This window comes from Porites lutea, chromosome 10 (genome assembly GCF_958299795.1).
Source record: "Porites lutea chromosome 10, jaPorLute2.1, whole genome shotgun sequence".
In the NCBI taxonomy this organism is placed as follows: domain Eukaryota; kingdom Metazoa; phylum Cnidaria; class Anthozoa; order Scleractinia; family Poritidae; genus Porites; species Porites lutea.
Genome location: NC_133210.1, coordinates 17446155 through 17463816, shown reverse-complemented (window position 1 = coordinate 17463816; position 17662 = coordinate 17446155). Strand labels below are relative to the sequence as shown.

The 17662-nt window shown below is 39.8% G+C and overlaps 1 protein-coding gene across 1 annotated transcript; it reads right to left on the bottom strand.

Annotated features, from left to right (window-relative positions):
* Positions 1-7969: 7969 nt before the first annotated feature.
* Positions 7970-16497, bottom strand: LOC140950492 (uncharacterized). The gene is made up of 4 exons (XM_073399727.1): positions 16157-16497; positions 12635-13269; positions 11987-12082; positions 7970-11033 (listed from the first exon to the last, which is right to left on the bottom strand). The coding sequence occupies exons 2-4, from the start codon at positions 13257-13259 to the stop codon at positions 8332-8334; spliced, it is 3423 nt and encodes a 1140-aa protein (XP_073255828.1). The 5' UTR covers positions 13260-13269; positions 16157-16497; the 3' UTR covers positions 7970-8331.
* Between the last annotated feature and the right edge of the window lie 1165 nt (positions 16498-17662).

The following is a 17662-nucleotide window of genomic DNA, read 5'->3' as shown; positions in this document are numbered from 1 at the left end:
CAATACATTTAAGGTTTGCCAAAAATTAAATGAAATGACAAACGAGGCATGTTGACTGTTAGCGATTTTTACAAAAATTACAAATTTGGCGAAAATAGCGAATTTGGCAAGAAGTAATGAATGGCTTGCCAAATGAGAAGGCGAAAAATGGCCTGTTGGTAATTAGAGATTTTTACAAGGATGGCAAATTTTGGCGAAAATGGCAAATTTGGGAAGAATATAACAGGACAGGTTTGAACAAAATTCAAATGAGATAACAAAAAAGACTGCCTTGACAATTACTTATTTTTCGAAAAAGGCAAATTTTTGCCAAAAATGGTGAATTTGACAAAGGTTAATCAAATCTTTAGCAAAAACTCATAAATGAGTTGACAAAAAGAAAGCATGTGAAAATTTGGGTACCAGTTGAGATTGAACCTCGTGTGGTCCCTGATCTAATGGTGCTGAAATGACAGAAAAATATGACATTGTTATAAAGAAAAAATAAAGCATTTTTATTGTCGTTGACGAAGATAGGTCCTCTGACTGAAAAACTTCCAACAATGCATCGAGATGGAATTAACTAATTAAGAACACCGTACTAAAAGTAAGCTTGAACAAATGTGGCTATAGAAACGCAAGTAATTCCTGTAGTCATAGGTGCATCATAAGTAATCAACAAAATAATGTGTTTAGCTGTTTAAGTTTTGGCAGTAACCTGTGTACAGCCACCCTCTACCCTCAACAGAAAAACTCGGTGAGGGAAAAGATCAGTTTTTTTAAGCATCATTTTCGATTATGTTTCCTGCGAATTGAAACATAACTTATATATAGTATTTCCTTGTTTTCTGTTCTTGCTGATGGGGATGTGCTGCTGGGCGAGGTCGCGTTTTCACGTCTAGATTAGCTATAATGAAGTTGAACATTATAATGGTGTCGCACATTTTTGAGTAGGAATTCAACGGAAGATTCGCGGTTGAAAATTTGACTTTATAAGGTAGATGCATAGAAAGAAAGTGACTACATATATTGTGATCGCGTAAATTACATTTGTCAAAAAGTGGATAAGATGGCTTCTATAGGGACCTCAGAATAGATAGTATAATAATGGGGTAGGGGTTCTGAAAGGTCATCAGCATGCACCCAGCAAAAATTATGTAAGTTTGGCAGTTAGGATTCAGAGAAAGATACTAGTCCAAAAAAGTAGAGACTTCCAAGTTATGGTTGACAGGACATTAACCCACCTTTAGAACACCAATGACATCACAGTGCAAATTAAACCGTCTGTGATATAAAACAGTGAGATTTGCCGATTAACCTCATCTACAACCAATGAACGTACTCTTACAATGGTATAACCCTTTCCGTTTCAACCAACTGCACTGAACAAAGACATCATTTGAAATAACATATGCGTTTCAAAAGATGGGCCTGTTGCAAAGTCTTATTTTGCCACATTTCAGACTATGGTGCTGTTTCGATACCACACTTTGCGTTATTGCAAAATACGGGGTGTTTAACTCTTCTGTTCTCAGCTCAAAAATCACGTCCAGTCAATTGACCCGATCGGCGTCAGAAAGTCATTGCTGGCAAAAAAAAGGAACACTTTACTGAGACCAAGGTTTGCCCTAACGCATAATGTGGTCTGGCAATTGTGACGTATTTTGCGTTAACTCAATCTGTGTTCTAGGTTTCTAGACCAAGGTTTGCGTCAAAAAAATATCGCAAGCCGTGTCGAACGTAAAGAGTCACATTTTGAGATACGTCGTTCCGTGTCCTTCCAAATAAACAGGGGAACCCAGAGGCTACCCAGAGTACAAATAGATTTGCAAGGACTTCAGTGCTATATTACCGTAAAATTCCAAAAATAATCAGCAGGGCTTATATTTTTCAAATACCCTTTTTGAGGGGCTTATATTCGGAGGGAAATTTGCGTTTTAAAATCGGCGAGGCTTATACTTGGAGGGAAATTGGCGTCTCAAAATCGCGGGGGCTAGCTTATTTAGAAGGAAATTTATGTCAGTAATTTGCAGAAAGTTTTAACTGAAACTCGTCTTGAGGACTTAGACCTTTCTAAAACACAGCCATGCAAGTAGTCCAAGTATACTTTGTCTATATGGACCGAAGAAATCCAAGCCAAGAGTGAGGAGTAAACTACGCAAACAGAAATAAACTGTGACACTTTCTGACTGCAATCATTTGGGGCTTGTGATGGATCTTTGGCAACGACAAAAATTTATATATTTTTGCTTTGTTTTGTTTTGTATTTGAGGGCGATTTCCAAGTTCAAGACGCACGGGGGGGCTTATATCCGGAGGGACGATTTTACGAAGGATTTTTTGCGTTACAAATATGGGGGCTTATATTTGGAGGGGCTTAATTTCGGAATTGTACGGTATTTTCCCGAAAATTTATTATTAAGATGCAGATTAACGTATTACGAAAGTTAGAATTTTTCTGGTTCCTCTCTCCATCACATTTTCGAATCCGAAAATTTTAGGTTTCGTATTTTGTAAGAAATTTGTAGCCTTCCTCAAGTGATAGAAAATTCTAGGCAATATTTGCTTCTATGAACAGCTATTTTACAGAAAATTATCGTTGGGTTCCCCTGAATAGTCAGTATTTTGCGACAGCGCGAAATGTGGTTCCCAGATCGTGGACTATTTTTAGGCTTCGCTTTTCAGGCCAGGATTTGAGTTATCTCAAACTGTGGACTGTGGAAAGAAGTCACATTTTGCGTTAACTCAATCTGTGTCCTACCAATCAATCACCGAAAGTCACACACCTTTCTAGAAAAACTAGTGATTTTACAACCGTTCAGCCTCTTCTTATTAAAAACGGAAACACTAACTGTTTCCTGCGCCAATCAAGAATACAACACAATCAGCGAACGTACGCATTTTATGCTTAAAAGATCACCAGTGAAGACCTGTCTTTGAACGCTTTATTTGCATAATGAACAGAATCAATTAGTGTCATATTTTCGTAAGCCGGTTCGCTTTTTACAGGGGCACCCAACGGGAAATTTTGAGAAAAAGACCTAAAAACAACAACAAAGCGTGAACAAAGTTTTCTGAGACTATTTTAAGCATTTCGGGAGATTGCTGGAAAAAAATTATCTGTTCCTCACTCCCAGCAAGACTGATGGAAGAGTTCCCAGCCAGCAAGGTGCACCTACAACCTGCAACCTGACTTACTGGGAAGTTTCATCGGGCACAATTCAGATTTTGAGTGGTATAAGTAACCCATAGCAGCTATTCTAGACTTCAAATCCCCTCTGACACCCTGAATTATCTTTTTCCCAGCAACACTTTCCTTCCAAGGACTACTATTTTTTCCACATCTCCCAGCCAGCAAAAATGTGCCTGAAGAACAGATATTTTGATGAACAGATCCATTGGGTGCCCCTGTTTTTATTCGAGTTCACAATATTCATAAGATGCAGAGTATCTGTATATGGACTTAGATGGTGAAAATATTTTGTGATTTGACTTGTCCTCTCCGCCAAGTCTTACCTATCTTAACGGATATGGGCTAAAAATTAAGTTGATCGATACGAAAATGAGAGACGAAGTAGAAACGGCACAATCCGCTCTTCATATTTTTATAACATGTAAAAACGTGAAATTTAACTTTAACGACCCACAGCCGGTATTGTTTTTTTCGAATTCTTAATGTAAAATTCCAAAACGACATTAAATATACTCTACTTCGCAGCCTTAAAATCCGAAATTGTGTTGTTGATTCGGCCGCCATGTTTACTTAACCTTGCAAGACAAATTTTACTACCGTCCCCGACCCGCTAAACTTGCAAATTTTGCTCGAAGACCAAACTGCAACGGAGGTTCTTTTCCAGTCCTATGCCGCGACTACCACGATAGATCGCATGACCTGATTGGCTTGCATATCACATTACGTCAGAGGACATGTTCACAAGATAGGACATAAGTGCAACGGTACAGACTTTAACATTTGACATAAATTCTTCCCATTACTTCCGCGCTCTTCCAAATGACTTGTACCCAGGTTTTTCTCTTCTATTCTCCTCGTTTTTCAGAGTTTTCACCCCATCCCCTCCTCCCGCCCCGGACGGGGAGGCGGGGTGGTGTGAGTGATGGTACTGCGATATTTAACAATTATTCCTCGAGCCCGAATGGGTTCTGACTCAATCGGCCTCATGGGCTATTGACTCAGAGGCCATGAGGGCGAGAGGAATAATTGTTTTCGTAAAATCCAACTAGTTGGTCAAAAATATCGAGACAAAACACAGGCGGCCCAAACTCACGTTGCGAGGGAAGGGTGTAATGTGTAATTTACATAACATAGATGACGCGCCGGTGTCGCGTTACAGGTGACCGTTGAAAATATAAGGGACTTTGTATGAGAAATATATTACTGAGATCTGCGCACGCTAAATAACGCAAAACCTTACTTTTTCTTAAAGGAATTGAATAAGAAAGACTTACCTGCAATGTATTCCACTGCGTTTAGGTGTCTGTTTGTCGTTTTACTGTTTTTTTTTTTGGCTTTATTGCGTAACCACTGTTACTCCTTTCATAGAACGAAGTGAAGGCTGGTCACTTCGATCTGTCGGGGTCCTGGACCAGTCGCAACAAGAATGCCGTTTTTTTCGCCGAAATTCAAATCCGCTGCAAATTTTTCAGCGCCGGCCCAAGAGTGAAACCTCTTCTTCCTGTCTGGGAGATCGGCTCGAAAAAAGATCCATAATTTCCCCATTAAATCGAGCCAATTGCGCCGGACTTCGAGGCACGTCTGGCTTTCGTCCAGTACCTGTGACCACTGTTGCGCCTTGCCTAGTCCCTACGGCGTTTTCCCAGTCCCTGTCGGTCAATTCGTTTCGGTGACGTATCCGAGGCGAACGGGCGGGAAACGCCTAGACAAAAACAGAATGCGCATGCGTGCGTTACTTTTTGAGATTCAAAGATGACGTTAATGTTGTGAGCAGCAAGCAAGCAGGCAGCAGGAGATTTTGGTTATTAACAACTCTTGTGGATATTTGTAGGATCGACTTTTGCCGACCCGCTTTGAAAAGTCATCAGAATGTTATTCATAGTCCTATGAAGATTTATACTGCTCCTTCAATCTCATCATTCCAACTGAGCTATCGGAGTTTGCCGCTCGCGAATTTTCAAAGTAAACACAATATTGACCCGTGTGTTGTAAACTTAGACCTCAAATCTTGAATAATTAGAAAAACCATACTTTCAAATAAAATTCATTACCTGCGTATCAAAAAGTGCCCAGAAACTGAATCTAAAAGTGAAAATCCCATAAAATTCGCTGACATTCACAGAAGTGATGCATGTATTATAAATGTGAGAAGCATTAAATTCAACTTGCATGCGTTGTCTCAGGATCGTGTTTTGAGCAAATGTTAATCAATGAAAGAACACACAACAATAGACAGAGAAATTATTTCTCGAAAATTTTTATTCAAAGACCCATAAATTAATCCTTAAAAGCAATTCGCGTGACACAAATTTGGCTCGTGGATCCGTTCACGCAAGTAAAATCGGCTGAGCACATGGCAAAAATTATTCAACACAAATCTCAAATCAGGGCGCTCAAGCCGATCTCAAAATGTATAAAACGTTAAAGATAAAATATTCACAAATGCGTAATTTTCTTGACTATGGAGTACAAACTGTACCTGAAAATTCTTCAAAAACTTCGCTGCTTGGTGGCGTTTCAAAACAAGCAAAGCGCTCCGATCGGCCGTGATAAAAATTTCGTGTATTTTAAATTCCTCGAAGGACAATTTTATAAAGCCGGAAAAGCCTTCCTTTGTCAACTTGAAGAAAACTAAGGATTCTTTTGAAGATTCCTTTCCCATCTCTGTGTTTTAGCGATGTATTTTTAACTTTGAAATTCGAAACACTGGTCTTGTTTACCATCGCCGTTGAGCTGTCTCACTTTTGTCTCACTTTTGAGGATTTTTGTCTAAGCCTCACATTTTCGCATGGACCACGTGACCCGAAACGCTTTGGCCGCGAGGAAAAATGAGGCCTAGGGACTAGGCAATGTTGCGCCTACTAACTAATTTGTATTATGACAATTAGCACCTACACGACGGGTGACAGGGCGGAAATGACACGTCAACTAGGCTCTTGCACTGTAAAAAAGCGAGTGGTTGCACCCGTCGTGTAAGTACTAATTGTCATAATGCAAATTAGTTAGTAGGCGCAACAGTGGTCACAGGTACTGGACGAAAGCCAGACGTGCCCGGGGGGCAGACGTGCCTCGAAGTCTGGCACAGATGGCTCGATTTAATGGGGAAATTATGGATCTTTTTTCGAGCCGATCTCCCAGACAGGAAGAAGAGGTTTCCCTCTTAGGCCGGCGCTGAAAAATTTGCAGCGGATTTGAATTTCGGCGAAAAAAACGGCATTCTTGTTGCGACTGGTCCAGGACCCCGACAGATCGAAATGACCAGCCTTCACTTCGTTCTATGAAAGGAGTAACAGTGGTTACGCAATAAAGCCAAAAAAACAGTAAAACGACAAACAGACACCAAAACGCAGTGGAATACATTGCAGGTAAGTCTTTTTTATTCAATTCATTTAAGAAAAAGTAAGGTTTTGCGTTATTTAGCGTGCGCAGATCTCAGTAATGTATTTCTCATACAAAGTCTCTTACATTTTCAACGGTCGCCTGTAACGCGACACCGGCGCGTCACCTATGTTATGTAAATTACATTACACCCTTCCCTCGCAACGTGAGTTTGGGCCGCCTGTGGACAAAACAACTTTAGCTAGCAAAACGCGATTCAGCCGCCATTGTTTTGGTTTTCAAAGCCGGCGCTTTTCGTTACTAGTGGACTATAACATATAGCCTAGTAGTAGCTCATCCAATCAGAACGCAGCATTGATAATAGACCACTAGTTGGATTTTACTAAATGACATATATAGGCTGCCGCTAATTGCTGCCGCTGTAAAAGGTACAGCCTGGAGGAGGAGCTTTTTTTCTGCTCTCATCTCTTTACGCTGTCCGCACAATCTGAACGCTTGGAACAGGCCATGAAGGGTATGGTTTTCAACAGCTGTTTACTCTGGGATAGGGCATAGACTGAGAGTTTGGGTCTACCTAGAATAGGGTACCATTTCCCAATGAGATGATCAACTGGTTGAAGATTATACCCCAGGCAGACCACCCTCTGTTAGTGGGGGCCGTTGTTGATTGAAATCTGAGCAACGATCTTTTGTTATTTATAGAAGAAAGACATATGAACAATACGGTGGCTATAATTGTTCCAAAATGCAGAATTTAAAGAAAATTTTTCAATAAAAGTTTGAAGAAAATTTTAACTGAGTCATGTGTCATTTTTTTTTTCGCCGTCCCGTACTGTTTTAAGCGCTATTTTGCGAGATGAATATTTGACCTATTCATCCTATTCACAGTAAAGTTGGACTTAAGTTGTTCTTCATGTAATATTACTGAAAGAAACAATCTGACCTCAACCGATGTTACCTAACGCTAACCCCCTCAGACCCCCTAGAGGCTCGACAACCTCGTCCCCAGGGCTTTTCCCTTGAAGGGAAAAGCCCTGGGGACGAGGTTTGAGGTTCGAGCCTTCGGCGCTTAAGCATACTCCCTATTTTTCTTAAAGGGTTTGGAATCTCTGCGTTTTTATACTTGAGGAGCCACCCTCGTCCCCAGGGCGCTTTTCCCCCAAAGCCAGGGAAAAGCGCCCTGGGATGAGGTTGTTAAGGAGTCAGTATACTTGAGTATATACTTTGGTAAGAGTTTGTCGTCATATTTTTGCCGTACTGACCTATTGGTTTGTGATATGATGAAAAGTCTTACACAAAAATTATCCAGTGTACTGACTTAATTGAAGAGAGGAAAACCAAAAAACCGTAAAAATGTTTACGGCCCAATTTCTCAGTAGCCTGCATAGCAGACATAATCTAACGCCGGTTAGTAACGTCTGCGAAGCAGCGCTGATATTCTTGTTCTGGGTCACAACAGACTCAACGAACTACAGGAAATGTTTTGTATTTCCCTTCAACCTGATTAGCAAATCGACAATGGCTTTTTAACAGGCCAATCATGGCGCGTACTCAAATCCTTGTACACATGTGGGCGCCCAGAATAAGGATTTTTGCGCTGTTTCGCAAACGGACTCAAACACAAGTTAATCTCCTCCTGTGGCTACTAGCGAGAGCAAAATTCCATCCTTTTATAAACCCACGCCGTACTCTTTCCGTTAAAATGCCTTTTTAAAACTCGTACATAAATAGTATCGTTTTACTAGTGTTTTAAAAACAGTCTTCTGTGCAACTCTCTTCAAAACAACAGGGGAAAGGTCGGATGGAGAAAACTAAACCGGATTAAAAGTACGTGAATAGAATACGGTCGCCATGTGCTGCTTTAAGGTTCGAGCGCACCGATTCACTGATGTTATTTCCAGACAAATTCAACGCTGTCAGAGTTGTGTTTGTTTTAAGCACTGTGGCAAATGACTCAGCACCAGGAAGACCAATGTCATTGTTAAACAAATTCAAATCTGTCAGAGTTATGTTCTTTTTAAGTGCCGCAGCGAGTGTCTCAGCATCAGCGGGACCGAGATAATTACGCGACAAATCCAAGTTTGTCAGACTTGTGTTTGTTTTAAGCGCTGCGGCAAGTGGTTCAGCATCCCCAGGACCAAGATCATTTCCACGCAAATTCAACTTTTTTAGAGTTGTGTTTGTTTTAAGCGCTGTAGCAAGTGACTCAGCACCAGCAGGACCAAGATCATTGTTTAACAAATTCAGGTCTGTTAGAGTTGTGTTCGTTTTAAGTGTGGCAGCGAGTGACTCAGCATCAGCAGGGCCAAGGTAATTGCGAGACAAATCCAACTTTGCCAGAGTTTTGTTTGTTTCAAGCGCTGCAGCAAGGGACTTAGCACCACCAGGCCCAAGTTTGTTGTAATACAAATTTAAATCTGTCAGAGTTACGTTTGTTTTAAGCGCTGTAGCAAGTGACTCAGCACCAGCAGAACCAAGGGCATTGTTTAACAAACTCAGATCAGTTAAAGTTGCGTTTGTTTCAAGCGCAGCAGCGAGTGACTTAGCACCAACAGGGCCAATGTTATTGTAAGACAAATTCAATTTTGCAACAGTTGAGTTTGCTTTTAGCGCTACAGCAAGTGACTCAGCACCGGCAGGCCCAAGGTTATTGCCAGACAAATGTAAAACCGATAGAGTTGTGTTTGTTTTGAGCGCCACAGCAAGAGACTCAGCACTGGTAGGGCCAAGTTGGTTGGTAGACAAATTCATTTCTGTCAGAGTTTTGTTTGTTTCAAGCGCTACAGCAATTGACTTAACGCCAGTTGAGCCAAGGTTGTTGCCCGACAAATTAAACTCTGCCAAAGTTGTGTTTGTTTTAAGCGATGCAAAGAGTGAATCAGCCCCAGCATGGCAAAGGTTGTTGCCAGACAAATTCAGCTTTGTCAGAGTTGTGTTTCTCTTAAGCGCGGCAGCAAGGGACTCAGCTCCGGCCGGACCGAGGTTAATGCCAGACATATTTAACTCTGTCAGAGTTCTGTTTGTTTCTAGAGCCGAACCAAGAACAACTGCAGCAGCTTCATCCATCCGCTTATCACTGAGATCAACTTTGTGAACCTTAAGACTTGAGCCGAAGGATTGAGCGATATCGGTGAGGAAATTACTGTCTTCCTTTTTACATTCTTTAATGCATTCCAGTGCGACAAGTAGACTTTCTTCCGTATCTTTTTTGCTGACTTCATTTGCTACGCCTTTGATAAGAGCAACTAGACTTTCTTCCGAACTCACTGCCAGTAGACCACAGGTAAATTGCAAAACCTGTCGTAGCTCGCGGAAATATTTAGTGTCAGTTACTAACATTTCAGGACTGATTTGTTTGCTAACAAGCTGGCAACAAAGATAATGTCCGGCGAAGAATTCTTGGAAACTTTTATGGGTAAAGCCGTAGCACAAAGACGGTCTTCGTTTGCTGCTTCCAGGTTGAACTGACAGAACTCCAAATCTAGGTAAGTCAGTATGTTGATTCGCGAGCTGTTTGGCACCAAAGTACATGTTGTCTTCACGTAGACAGTTCAAGGCTATCGAGCCAAGATGGCTTAATTGCTCTTTGTAGAGTTCAAACATATCCTCACTGTCTACTGGTAGAGCTTTCTTTTTCCTATATCTTATGAGAACACACTGTACTATTTCCAAATACAACTGAGTTCTGCTTTCAGGTAGAATGCCTTGAAAATCTTCACAAAGAAGGCAAAGAAGTGCAGTATTTAAAGGGTTAGCTATCATCTCCTGTAGGCTGCTGTCGTTTCTTAGCTTGTCAAGGAGTCCTTGGACTAGTTCTTCCTTGCCCTTAAAGAATTTCATTATGAATTCAAAAGCATCTTCTAAAGTGAATCCTTCAATCTCTAGCAGTGTATCACAAACTTTTCTTACTGGTATCCCAGCTTCGTGTCGCGCTGTAACCACCAAGTGGCATCTGGGAAGCATTCTACCTTGTATAATGTCGGTAAACTCGGGCATCTTACTTGGGGGTAGCTCATCCAATCCATCAAGTACCAGAAGAACTTTAGATTGATTTCGACGAATGAACTCAAAAAATTTCTCTCTTTCTTCTCTTTGAACTTCACGGGGCAAAAGTTGGTCATCAATGGCTTCCCATACGTTGGACTCGACGCCAACATCACGACATTTAAGCAACAGAACCAACTCAAATTGCGGGAAGCAATCCTCTCCAACGTGTTTCTTTGTGGCCCAATCGTAAGCAATCTTATTGCAGTACGTCGTCTTTCCCATACCAGGCTTTCCTTCAATCAACACTTTCTTGGGCTGTTTGCATTCTTCGTGCGGTTGGAAGATTTTGGTCATTTCAACAACTTTTCGTGTGGCTGTCTCTCTTGCGTTTTTTCCTCTGCTAACCATAAGGAGACGTGTATAGATATCGTTAAGATGAAACTGAAAGTCTTCGCACCAAGGAAAGGGCGCGAGCCATCCCTCATGACGTTCGTACTTTTGGCGAATGTTTTCAATATGCTCTTCTATAAGAACAACTAAAATATAGAATAAAGGAAAATTAACTCATCCTTTTATACTTAATAAAATACTATATTATTGCCTGCGGTCCTTTGATTAGAGAGACCAAGGAACAAATAAAAGAAGAGGGTCCAGAATATTATGAAAGTTTTATACAAAAAAGATACGGCCATATAACGTTGCAGCAATTCAAGAGAAAATTGTCTTATTCCAATACAGTCGAACCTGTTTATAACGGCCACCCTCGGGACTTCAGGAACTGGCCGCTTTATACAGGATCACTAAAAATACTCATTAGGCGTGGTTTAACATCAATGTTAGTGGTGTATCATACAAAAACACTTCATGCAAGGAAACTTCAAGCGATCAACTGGCCTTAAACAACAAAGTTTAGTACCAACTTGTAACTAAACGGTATACGTAGCATTGTGTAAAAGTATTGTGCAATAAATTGTCCTCTACTCTTCTACGGTATACAGTACTGTATTTCTATGACTTGCAGAGCGGGACATGGGGGGTACGGTATTGCGGTTTTTAGCTTTTTTTAAGCGGTATTTCAGTAATTTTGATTTTAATGTGCAGTATTGCGGATAAAATGACAGATTTCCGTTCAAGGGTGGCCGCTTAATGCAGGAGAAAATAACAAAGGAGGACAAACATACGACTGCTACTGGGTGGCCGTGGCCGCTAAATAGAGGTGGCAGCCTAATACAGGTAACTTAATACCGGCCGCTTAATACAGGGACGTTATATACAGGTTCGACTGTATCATCAACAGCTTATTAGGAATCAAAACTCCAGAAGCACGGCGTATTTCTGCTACCGCATTTATTCTACTGAAACGTACCGACCCACTCCTTACCGGTAAGGCCTAACAAAAACATGACTAACAAATCACACCCAGTACTGAGTCATAAGAACCGTTGTGTATCTAATCTGTCATGAAGAAGTTTCCAGATCTGAAACTGACCTTCAGTCGGTTTTTTTGCTCTGTCTTTGCTTTCCAACTTGTCCTTGATCTGTTCGATTTCTTTTCTAATTTGTTCTAGGTTGTCTTTCATATTAACTGATGACAGAAAGGAGATATACTACAACGTAAATATACACCAATATTATAGTATGTTCTATCACGGTATTAAAGGGACTAACGTTAGTAAAACAAAAGGTATGCATAAATTAAGTTACGACGCATAAAGATACCACGTAAAATGGAAAAGCAGATATAAGCAGGGATCCGTTTCTTGAAAGTTTCGGTAACTTTTCGCCCGAAGCCATATTTTAAAATAAAAATCTAAAGAATTTCAGTGCAGGTTCTAATCCCGTAACCAGTCCATTTTGTTCTCTTGTTTCTCTCTCTGGTAATTATATGGTATCATTTTCAAAACTGTTAAAACTTCAATCCTAAAGTCAAACACGACAAACGTAAAGCGCCCTTCCAGTCCTAGTGATTATGATTCCTGAGAATAACCTAGCCTGAGAAAAGAGTCCACATGTTGCAACATCACCGTTAACCTAACAACAGCGAGTGAAGACCCTCAAGGGATAGCGGACTCAATGGGTTATGCTCGAACACAAATACGCCCGTTTAAAAGCACCTAGTTATTACATTGTTTCATACCTTCAAGTGTCTCAAGTTTTTCCTTAATGTTATCTTCGTCTTTCTTCCAGTCTTTTAGCAGCTCACGGCAATGCGCCTCCACGTCTGGATCAATGCTTTCAGTCTTCAGCCTATTGATACTAGCTGCATCTACTCCCAGGGCAACCAGTGCGCCATTAATATCCTTCCACAAGGTATTAAATGTTGGATCGTCCACAGACGCCTGGATGGCATGCCCATAGACTTTATTTCTATAGTACTTCACTCTGGCTATGTTAGCCTCAACACTGGTGTCTGAACTGGGTGAAAGACTGTCCCATCCCGTAGCAGGCGGGTTGAGGGGACAGATGTTCCTGAGGAGCACCATTAGAAGCGTGATGTCAAAGTCTTCTGACTTTACAGACGAAGGAGGAGAGGGATACAGCTTGTTCCATTGTGTGGCATGGATAATTTTCTTTTTGTTAAGTAACTGCAGCGTTGAAGATACTTGAGGGCTGTTCAAAACTCCATATAGAGTTGCTGGAGGATAGAAGCTGTCAAAAGTGTGCCTTAAGGCCTTGGTACCCCCGTCTAATAAAAGTCGACATAGTCTAGCATAATTTGTCGTCTCCTTGGAAAATGGGGCTAATGTCGGAGCAGACGCCATCAAGGAAGACCTTCAAGACATAATTTGGACCAATAGTCAAATAAGCTCCAAACTTTTCACCGGCGATTTTTATCAAACCTTCTGGGGAAACTGCCCACTTAACCTCCCCAAACTCAATATTTCAACCTAAAGTGAGAACAGAGTATAAAAAATTTTGAAAAAATTAAGCCAAAACCTCCAGTAGCCTCCCATGCAGACGTTTTTAGGGCTTCGTCGCGCGTTCTTTCTCCATCACGAGAACGTGTGCGTGGGAGGCTACAGCTCTAGACTAATCTAGAGTAAAAACTTTGGAGCTTTAGACTACCACTGCAGCCCTTAAGATAAATTTGTTATTGTTTAGATGGATCTGAAGAATGAATAAAGGTTTTTTTGTGTGCTTTTTGTAATTAACAGCTATACGTCAGCTATAAGTGGACAAACATACTCATCAAAGATTTGAAAAAAAAATGAATATTAAAGGAACAGTTGTCATCTACAAGAGCCGTACATTTCAGGAGAAGTGTGAAATCAGAACTTAAAAATTTGTAATTTCGAACATCATTATCAAGAGTGAAAAAAGTTAAATGACAAAGTTGTTCATAAAAGGGTTAAAGCTTTAATAAATCAGATTGCATTTGTGCATGCTTCATTCTTATGCACCCGAAGTAATCTGTCGAGGGAAACCTTTTAGCCTAAATTTCAGACGCCCATTCGACTCGAAGAAATGTCTAAAATTCAGGCTCAGAAATATTTATCTAAGGTTGTATTTCTCGTGATCTGTGCACCTGCGAGAACTGAATGTAATTAAACCGAACCACTTTTGTTATCTGTACAAATTAAGGGTTTTAGAGGGAAAGTTGTGTGTGTGATAGTTTCCACATTTCTCATTTTCCATGTTTGCTGATCAGTTGTTACTATTTTATGTTTTCTCAGCTGCACTCTGTGTACTACCCAACTTACGCCAAAAAACAATGGTGGATTTCCGTTATCGTTACCGTTAAAATCACAAAAAATCGATATACAGCAATTAAGTTTATCGATTTTCTCCGATTTCCGTTATCAATCGATCAAAATCACTTGATTGCTACCGATTTTTATCGACACCGATTTTTAGCGATTGACTACTCCGGGTATGCACAATAACAAACAATATTTTCCAACAATACATAACTTCACTCGGGCACAAAGAGGGGTCCAGTTTTACTTAAGACGGAATCCACCAGGAAATTGAGTAATTTTAATATTCAGGGAACAAAAACTCTGTACCAGAATAAATTTAAGCATATTGCGTTCTTTTTTACATTTTTCAAGAGCTAAAGATGTAATTAATCATCTGTAATAATACCAAAGAAAACTTTCTTTTGCAGCCAGAGAAAATGAACGTCAAATTTATCAAAATTACACCTTACACATTGAATTTGCAGAATTTTAACTGGGTTCTCACAATTCTTGTGAAATTTGAGATTCATTTTCCCGGACTCCCACGAGAAATTTTCTTTCGTGTTATTACAGATGGCTAATTACATCTTGAGCCCCTAAAAAATATATATATAAAAAATGAAATATTCTTTAACTTATTCTGGTACAAGGTTTTTGTCCACTGAAAATTAAAATTACTCAATTTCCTGGTGGATTCCGTCTTAATCTCTTTCTCCCCAAAAAGATTCATTTTGGCAATCGATGTTCCTTATCTGGGTGCTTGTCTAAAATACATTTGAAAATGAGGCGACATGTTAGTAGCGTTAACTTTTTATCACTCAAACAAATGAATCTTTTTGCAGGAGAGTCTAATTATACTCTTTATATATATATATATATATATATATATATATATATATATATATATATATATATATATATATATATATATACATGTATAAGAATATTGGTTTTCCAGCCCAGGCTGAATATTCGTATTTTCCTGTCGATTTTAGACTGAAAACATCACTGAAATATTCTTGAATTATTCTTGATTATAAATGATAGCTTATTGCATTTCCACTTTAGACTGTATTGGGCCGGTTTCAATTACCAGTGTTAGTCTTCCGTTAAGTGAGGGGAATATTTTCTACGGTTAAGTTAAAAACATGAATTGTACTGTATTTACAGATTTTCAAACACGAAATTCTTCGTGCTTGAAGTCCTTTGTAAATTTTCAGCCTCGAGTTTTTTCTTAAAATATTCTTTAAATTTCGCAAATTTCACCCACAATATTCTTATACAATATATTCTAACAGAAAAAATTAAAAAGAGTGCATGCACCAGATATCTAATAGTATACGGAATGTCATTAATTACTTCCTGTTTTCACTTTCCATGTGCATATTTTGACAGTTCCTGTCTTTCAGTTTTAATTTCATTCAGCTGAAGTCTTTCTGCCTTAGAACATCTCTTAAAATAGAAAATGACTACAGTCGCACCTGCAAGTTTTTATTAAACTCTTCGACAAGTCAAAAATGAGTTGGAATTAAGACAAAAGTAAAATAGCGCCCGGTTACCCCTGTGGACATGGATGCTAAGGTCATGTAAAATTTTGGAAAGAACTTGCCCGAAAATCCTGGGAATATGTTGCATTATAATTCCAAAAGAAACTTTGTTTTGTATAACTAGCAAATAAACCGAAATCGCTAGACTTCTGCTTTCACTCAAGGGGGTCGAAAGTAAATTCTAGGGAACAACGACAAAGCCGAAATCTGCAAGAGCGCACAAAATAACGCCCAGATTTGATTTGCTGGTGTACTGAAACTCACTGAAAATTCATCAACGTCACCTACACAAATATTTTGACACGGACCAAGGTATTGACCTGGCTCTTTGCTTCCGAAAGGCTAATAACATTTCATTACGTATTTCTAATTAAATTTAAATACGCCTTGAAGCTTGGCGGATCACAGTTCTTTTCTCTTTCGTTATCTCACCTTTTTAATGTTCGTAGCTTTTCTGAAATCTTGCTTTCGATGACCTTCAGTGGTGAGGTAGTGTAAACCAATTCAACATGGGCTAGCAGACGTCGTAGCTAGACAAGCGGAAGGCCTATGTATTCTTCTGTTTTGCCATAACAAACAAAGCGATGTAAAATGTCGGTGTTCGAGATGAGGTAATCAAGCGAATGGAATTAATTATTGCAACCTGTGAACTGAATCAAGATCTTTTCTTCAGCGCCATTTCACGTTCCTCATGCAAACGAAACTACTTTGAACACTGAAAGGGTTGTACGTAATATTTAGGAAATGCAAGCCTTCGTTGAAACAGAAAGATCGCGAGTTCTAGGAATCTATCAATCAACTACAACTTATTACCATATAGTGTGTTGCCCAGCTTCCGGTCACTTTCGATGGTAAACACTGTATAAACTTTTTGATGATACTGAACCAATGTTATTTGAAACCATGTTCATTGAACTATCAATTACTCTGACGTCATTGCTTAACAGACGAGACTCACGTCATATATGCATAGCCTTGATTGCATGGGGCACTGTGAACGATGTGTTTTATAGTTTTGTTGCGAGGGCCCAGTTGTTCGAACGCCGGCTAGCGCTAACCCAGAGTTGCATTTTAACCCGGGCTTCTTTTTCTTTTCACCAAAAGGATTCTCTCGGATAATTTTCTATATTTTTTAGAGTATCCAATCATCGAATTGTAAGCAAAGAGAATTAAACTGAATTTGTTTTTTACGCTCTTATCTGAGTTCAAATTTCGCACTAACCGGTTAGGTGATCTTAACCCACCTTCGAACAACCCGGCCTTGGTTTTATTTTCGAGAAACTAAGGATCTCTGTGAAACCCGGAATTCAATTAAATATAGCAAAAAGATAAAACACACACACACACACACAACTGCAATTTTAAGAATTTTGTTTTATATCCTCTGTTGATAAATGACTGAAACTGCGTAAGGATCTGTTATTCAAGTAACTTTGAAATTATGCGCGTTTTTTGGTGCTGCACAGAAGTTGCCAAGTTTCCGGGTAACTGATACAAAAGAAAAGTAAACGAAAACGCATAGGGCTGCCACAAGGCCTGTCAGGTTGGCGTGGCGTGACACTGTGACAGTAGCCTAAATTTCATCCGATTACTTCGAGTCATTTTCTCCTCTCAGCAACGACGTTACTGAGGGAGTAATAACGACTGAAAGTAATCGGGTGAAGTTCAGGCTATTGTCACGTGTCACGGTGTCACGCCACGCCTCTGCAACAGCCTTACAGGAGAAGAATTAAAAAATAACTTACGGTAGATGAAATAATAGCTAATAATGTAGGGGAGTCCATATCTGGGGGATCCAGGGGTGTCCTAGTTAGGCTTAGCCACAAGCTGCCGATAAATGCCCAAAAAGTTGCTGATAAAAGTGTCTAGAAGTTGCTAACAAGTTGCATTAAAGTTGCCGAAAAGTTGCTATTTTGTATTTATCTACTTGTCTACATT